This window comes from Brassica oleracea, unplaced genomic scaffold (genome assembly GCF_000695525.1).
Source record: "Brassica oleracea var. oleracea cultivar TO1000 unplaced genomic scaffold, BOL UnpScaffold01320, whole genome shotgun sequence".
Taxonomy (NCBI): Eukaryota; Viridiplantae; Streptophyta; class Magnoliopsida; order Brassicales; family Brassicaceae; genus Brassica; species Brassica oleracea.
In genome coordinates, this window is record NW_013617863.1 from 1 (window position 1) to 7,751 (window position 7,751).

The 7,751-nt window shown below is 33.9% G+C and overlaps 2 protein-coding genes across 2 annotated transcripts; one reads left to right on the forward strand and one right to left on the reverse strand.

Moving 5' to 3' along the window:
- Positions 1 to 294: 294 nt before the first annotated feature.
- On the forward strand, positions 295 to 1,587 carry LOC106321221 (putative F-box protein At2g02030). Its single transcript, XM_013759533.1, has one exon. It carries the CDS (start codon positions 327 to 329, stop codon positions 1,578 to 1,580), a length of 1,254 nt encoding a protein of 417 aa, XP_013614987.1. The 5' UTR covers positions 295 to 326; the 3' UTR covers positions 1,581 to 1,587.
- An 868-nt stretch (positions 1,588 to 2,455) lies between these two features.
- On the reverse strand, positions 2,456 to 4,480 carry LOC106321222 (NAC domain-containing protein 100-like). Its single transcript, XM_013759535.1, has 3 exons — positions 4,256 to 4,480; positions 3,397 to 3,662; positions 2,456 to 3,109 (listed from the first exon to the last, which is right to left on the reverse strand). Exons 1-3 carry the CDS (start codon positions 4,407 to 4,409, stop codon positions 2,594 to 2,596), a joined length of 936 nt encoding a protein of 311 aa, XP_013614989.1. The 5' UTR covers positions 4,410 to 4,480; the 3' UTR covers positions 2,456 to 2,593.
- Positions 4,481 to 7,751: the final 3,271 nt, after the last annotated feature.

Genomic DNA, 7,751 nt, shown 5'->3' on the forward strand with positions numbered 1-7,751 from the left:
ACCATTACATCTTCTTCTTCTTTCTTATAATAAACTCTCTCACTTATATTAGTGTTATTTGTTTCCTACGGATATTAAATTCTATTCTTATTTAAATTTCTCGATACTATAAATTATAAGTTATTTCATAATAATTATCGTTTAATTAAATTTGAAAAAGAGGTAACGGCTCTCTTCCCCCTTTAGGATTTGTTGGCAGAATGAGTCTTTTTTCTTCTTTAAAAAAAGGAAAATCGGTGGTGGTTGCCATATAACAAAATAAAAAGGAAAGAAATAAAATCGAGGGTTGGCTCTATAAATTATAGATTTGGGAGTGGAATAACACGATGGCGTCGATGGAGATTTATCAGAGAATCGTGAGAGAAACCAAACGCAGAAGAAAAGTAAGAAGAGAGTGGAAGATTGAGATCCCCAATGATGTCATGGAAGAAATCGTGATGAGGCTTCCGGTGAGATCGATTATGAGGTTCCAAGCTGTTTCAAAGCATTGGGAATCCATGATTAAGACCAGAGATTTTGGGGCAAGACACATGGCTCATCAGAGAAGCAAAGATCCTAAACTCATGCTTGTCTCGTATGGTCTCTCTCATATCCGTTTTGAGCAAAGGGACTTGGAGACGACTTCTCTTGAAGAGAGCCTCCGTTTGAAAACTGAAAAGATTGAGGGTGCTGCTATGGCGATCTCCGAATGCTGCGATGGCCTTGTCTGCTACTACAGATTGACTCAAGCAGTGGAAGTGGTAAACCCGGCCACAGAAACGTCCTTGGTCTCACTCCCCTTAGCGAAATTTCAGCAGCTCCATAAAGACCATCCAGACCGGGATATGGAGCAGGAGATAGAGGCGATTACAGATGAAGATGATGGTCCTGATCTAGTTCCATTTATATTCTTTACTAGGTTTGGATTTGGGAAAGACAGCCTCACAGGACGATATAAGATAGTGTGGCTCTATAATATATATCCTGCCACCTTGAACAAGAAGAAGAAGACCAGATGCGAGGTTTTCGATTTAGAGGAACGGAGATGGAGATTCGTGACTACCAGACCTCTCGATCATCACCAAATCTTGTCTTATCAGAGGCCATCGTTTGCAAACGGATCCTTATACTGGCTCACGGGAGATGAACAAGGATACCCATCAACACAAACCAAGCTCATAGTTTTCGATATTCATACAGAGATGTTTCAAGTCACCTCAACACCACCTTTTATTTCCCCTGACGCCTCTGGTGACAAAATTGGTCTATGCAATCTTGACGGTCGTCTGTGCATTTCTGAGCTCAAGGGAGATTGTACGCAAGAGTTTTGGTGGAGGGTTGAAGAATGCGACAAGTGGGAGCGAATCTTCTCAGTTAACTTGATTTCTACTTCCTCTTGGTTTGGTGGTATCGCTTCACAGCCTCTCACACCTTTGGCCATTTCCAGGGATAACAACAAGGTCGTCCTCTCGCTTACCTATCACGAAAACCTTGTTGACTTTGATCTTGATCCTGACTCTACTGTTTATCATTTGTATTATTATGGTTACTATGGCTTCGCTGTTCCTTATTTTCCAAGTTTATCACTTGTTGATTTCTAGCTCTCTCTTTTTTTTTCTGATACTATTTATCTTCAGTAACATTAAAAATGAGTTTTGTATATTCAATTTACAGTTCTGTTCTTTTCACTGATTTTTGATTGGTTGGACACTTGACTCCCAAGCTTTACAGCTCTCACACTACAACAACTCCGAGAGCAATGATAAAACAAAACTCACACCCTAACCAACTCTTCTGATTCCCTGATTTGTGACGGACGCAAGGTAGAAACTGGAGGCGGTTGTAGGAGAGAGCCCTAGCGGATTTGGATTCGTTGCGAAGAATCTAAAATTTCTAGTTTAGAAGAAGGTGATTATCCATTACGCTAAGATAAGGCGTGCATCTTTTTTTTTTTTTTATCTCAGGAGATTATAGGCATATAGCTGAAAGTGATCTCGGTGTCTGTCTTAAGTTATGAAACAGAAAATGATTTTGTCCATTGTTGCGAAAAGAAGAGAGAGTGGAGATTTCAGAATCAGGACAAGAGTTTCTTCATCATCGACTTGTCTTTAGTAACAAAGAGGAGGTCAGTCCTGTCGCAGTTAGAGATGTCAGAATCATGAAGATTTTGAACTAAGCCAAGGAAGTAAAAAAAAACGCTTCAATTTATAATTTTCATTTACAGAAATTGTATGTTTGTCAAATGTATTTGTTCAGTATTTAATAAACTGTTTAACAAATGTATAGTTATATACGATTTTAAATTTTACAAGTTGAATACTCAAACATAAAAATCAAGAAATTGATTGCCAACCAAAATAAATTAAAAATAGTATAAAATACGTTCCTTTTGTTGTTCTTTTCTTTCTTTAGCTATAACTTATAACGTTGGGAAAAAAAAACTATAACTTATAACGTATAAGGATGTGGACATGAATGCACTAGTTACTGGACCTCATGTACGTATAAGATGAGATCTATGTGTATATGTAATGATACAATTGAGACTGATAAGGATTACATAAGAAAAAGTTAATTAATTAGGAGATTACAGATTTACTACGTGATTTACCCTTCACCATATGGAGTCCATATTAAACGCTTCCTCTTGCGGTTGCGGCTGTGGCGAACTTGAACCATTTTGCATAATATTGGAGGCTCCTTGCTGGTGTAGAGAAGGATGGATATTAGAGACCATCTCTTTTGGGAAACTATAAGAGTTCCTGATTTGGAAAGCCTTGAGCAACAAAGAGTTGATTGGAGATAAAGGTGGAGCAAGTAGACTTGTTGTCCAAGACGGAATATTAGTAGCCATGTTCATGTTCATGTTCATGTTCATGTTGAGACCAGCAGCACTTGTAATATTGTCTTCTGAATAAACACTAGTTTGCGGATATTGATGATCATGAATATGATTGTAACCGAAGGTTGATGAGTTTGAATTGAGATTGGGAAGCTCGATATCTTCAAACTCATTTGCCATTGATGAGTTTGCATCGCATGGAGATCCAAAAGATGACTGAGGTTGTTGTTCTTGTGGTTTCTTTATAGCTGTGCTTTTTTCGAAAACCCTACACACTACCCATTCCTCCTGGAAATTTAGATGATAGTCAAGATCATGTATTAGTTTGTTAATAATGCAAAAACACATATGATCCAAAAACATTTAAAGATTCCAAAGTGCATAGAATACATAGTTTTCTTAATATTTTCTTCACATGTGCATATAAAGTGTAAATATATTATTGAGCCGTGCCTGAATGTATTTAATATAGCTTTATTATATTTCTATATTTTGATCGCATCAAAACCTTTATAAAAATTAAAATTCATATAACATCCACATAGTTCAATAACATTTTGTATATGTGTATATACCTTAGCGGGTGTGAAGGGTTGTTTATTCCCAAGCCTATACTCATGCATAACCCAATTGCTTTTCTCGCCCTTTGGAGCTCTTCCTTTGTAGAAAACTAGGGTTTTCTTCATCCCAACCAGCACTCCACTTCTGTATATCTCTTTATCTTTACCCGTGGTTTTCCAATAACCGGCTTCAGTTGCTCGGTTTGTCCTTAAACCGGTTGGGTATTTCCGGTCTCTTAGGCTGAAGAAGTACCACTCTTTCTCTCCCATTGAAGCCTTGGCTGCACATATGATTAGACAAGTATTTGTACATTATTTTAGTTAACTTATATCATGACCTACATACACACCAATACTAACATTTTTTGGATAACTACAATATAATAATAATCAAAATAATAATAATAATGCAAGTATAATATTAAGTCATCAACGAACTCTACGCCATCTAGCTAAAAAATTTATATACGTGTTTATGTTATGTTTATAGTCTCCACATGTTTGGTAGGCTAGATACACCTATATGTAAAACTTAATTAATTCATTCTCTCAGAAAACTGAAGAGTATGGTTTACTAAACAACGTAACAAACTATGGTTTCATTTATATTACTTATATCAAGTGGTCTATATTGTTATATATACGTATACTATGTCTTTTGCCTATTTGCAGAAGAGTGACATTTAACATTTATATTAATTATTGCCATGTAAACAAAACAGTAGAACAAAAGGAAGCATGATATTCACATATTCTTATGAGTTTATTGATATTACAAACACGATTAAAACACAAGTTATTGGAAGATTATATAAACACAGGGCCGGCGAAACCTACACAAAAAAAAAAAAAAAGATGATCAAAGTATAACTACCTGGCAAATCCCAAGGTTCACACTTGTTCAGATCAACGTCGACGACAGCTTTACCGGTGAATCCAGTATCGGAGACTTTCCGACAAAGATAATGCGTTATGAGCTCCTCGTCTGTAGGATGAAATCTGAACCCTGGAGGAAGATTTTCTTCCATTTATTGTTCTCTTTTGACCAATCAAAATTAGAGACAACAAAGAAAAGTAATGCTTCTCCTTTCTAGCTCCCTTGAAGAGAAAACAAACAACGACACAAAAAGCTGTTCAATAATGTGACATAGATAGGGTTTATATATAATCACATATATAACTAAACTATATATCAAAATATGAAATGATTTGTGTACCAAATACCGATCTTGAGGGAGAAGCGGCCACTGGTAGTCTTTTCTGAATGTTGATTATTACAGCTAACTTTTTGACAATTTAAGGGTTTTCAGCCACGCATACGTACCCATTTTTATTATTATATAACAATATAACATACATGAACTTATATACTACTCTGTAGTATCTAATAAAATATTTGTCGGCGTATATATTAATGTTCCTTTTAGATTACATTACTATGTTTCTAAAATAACATTGGTCTTAATATCTGCATAAATATAATAATAGAAACATGAAATGGATTTTTGTGAGATTTGTCCAACCAACTTCACCCAATGCTACCCACCATGAAAGAAACCCTAATGCCCAGTGTAGTGTGAACATGCCCGGCGCTTCTCCATTCTTTGGTCAAATTACAATTTAAAATGATACGTAAATTCTAAACCTGATTAAACCATCAAAACTGTCATACATATAGTTGCTGACACTTGTCTTTTTGCTTATCTCACGGCCATTAATACATGTATAGAAATAATGTCCTTGATTATATGTTTAAAAGAAAGGTACATGCTTATAACTTATACGCTTTTATCGATTTAATTAAAAAGATCAGTTGTGTTGCCATCCCCTTATACATACTCGAATTGTATAGCTCATATTTTACGTTAAATTGTTTCGTGCAAATGTTTCCTCAATTTTCGGGTGTTAGCGTGTTAACAAAAAAAAAAATTTAAATGGACTCAATTTCTTGATTGGTAGATAAATAAAAATGCCAAATCATATATTAATTTGTCTTTCATATAAATTATGTACCCCAGACAACAATAGAAATCACGTAGTGTCTTTGCTTCTGTCGGTAAATTGTCTTCTTCTTTTTTCTGCCAAACAAAGATTTGATAATTGTAGAGAAAAAAACCAAGTTGCTTTGGTCTAGTGGTATAGGAGCTCCAGCTGGAGTACCCGTCCTTGGGTTCGAGCCTTGGCCACTGCAGAATTTACATGTGGGCTGCAGCACCCGAGACTGAAGACCGTTAAACGGTGAGCCACATGGTGACGCCCTGGCAGCGTCCTTGCTCACTTCGGTCTCTAGTCTGGACCACCTCGGTGGGGCTAGGATACTCGGTTAGCAAAAAAAAAATTGTAGAGAAAAAAACCCCAAAAGATATATGGGATCGATGATTCGCATGGAGAATATATGTTTCTAAACAATTCTATTTTTCTTAAGATTAGGTTGTTATATCGAATGCAGCCTGCGGGTCTTAGTTATTTTACACGTTTAGTTATCTAGGCAAGGTTGAAATAATTACTCTATAAGAGTGGTTAAAAAATTCCACCAACCTAATGGAATGTGTATATAATAATATAAACACATGAAAATAATTAATTTATGTTATTCAACTTAGAATTACTGGGATCTTTTTCCTGTACACAGGTATGTTGGGTCATATATGTGATTAGAATGTCAATCCTACCACTGGAAAACTTTCACAATTGATTGCAATCTAGCCTTGAGACTTTTCCCATCCTTGTCTACAGGCTTTCTAGCTTTCTAGAATCACACATACGTATAGATCTACATGTTATATGCACGTTTTGCACTACTATATATTAGCTATTAACAAATATATCATTGTGTCAAGTAAAGATATATATTAAAATATTTTAACTAAATAAAATATAATATATATGTGGTTAGAAATCTGAAGAACTGTTTCCTGTACATAGAACGACGGACAAATATAAGTTTCTTTTAAAACAAATATGACTATATCACATACCATACGTAAACAAAAAAAACTACATCACCAAATAATGTTCTGTAGAAAAATTGTTGTAATTCATTACTAATCTGTAATGGTTATTATTCATGACTACTAATGGCCAAAAGTTATAAGTAAACTAACTATATGGATTGAATATATCTTCTTCTGAATGAAAATGGAATGAATACATCACTATACAATGACGGATAAATATATATATATATATATATATATATATATATATATCACTATACTTCCAGAAAACTACAACACTACATTCATTCTGTAGATAATTAGTTAATTGTAATTCATTATCTGTGATGGTTACAATGCATGACTACCAATAGCCATTAGTTATTGTTTAAACTTATCACATTTTTATACTAATAAGTTGATATATGGATATAATAGTTACAAAACTTTTGGAATAACTTATGAGTCTCTTCCTCTTATATTACGTACATGTAGCTTTCTGAATTGACCATACCCGGCAATTGGCATATTATCTGCTCCAAATAAACTTTAGACATTTGCAATATGATAATCAAATTGAAATGACACCAGGAAATATCACCTTATAACTTATTTTAAACTATAAGATTCTGGAGTCCACAAAATCTTCAAATCTGTCTACACATTAGATTTTTCATGTGGATTTTCTATAACCATGAAAGATCGTGTAAGACCGCATGTTTTGTCATCATCTATGTGGAAAAGTAATTGCCATCTTTACATTGTGATAGAGCCAACAACAAAAACAAGTTTTCGTAAGTAACATTCCACATTATTGAAAATGATCAAAACTTAGTTGGTAAATCTATGAATTTTCTCTACATTTGAAAAATATGTGAACTTAAAAAAGACAATTTCGTTCATAATCTAGTGGCTAATTAAGCATGAATTGAGATGGACGTTCCTCTTTCAATCTTCTTGATGAAATTAATTATTAAAAAAATGTAATAATTATTTGGTAAGATGGTAATTACGATGATATTTCTCCTTGAATGAAATAATTATAGTATTATGTAAAAAAAAAAATTAATCTAGTAGTTAAATAATAACGATGATATTTCTCTAATTTAACTTTTTGAATATGCCATTTTCTGAATATTATCAATATTATCTAGGGATGTTCAATCCGGATATCGGTTCGGTTTTGGTTCGGTTTTTTCGGTTTTTCGGTATTTCGGTTAGTAAAATATAACTACCATTCTAAATCCATATTTACTTCGGTTCGGTTCGGTTTATATACCGTCAGTTTTCGGTTTATTCGGTTTTATACCAAAAAACATAATTCTTTATTTTGGGATCATATTATATGAATTTTAGAGTCTTGTTGTCAACACATTCATTTATTAAAAAATATTATAAGTTTAAATAAAAGAACAAAAATAAAAAATGTTTCTA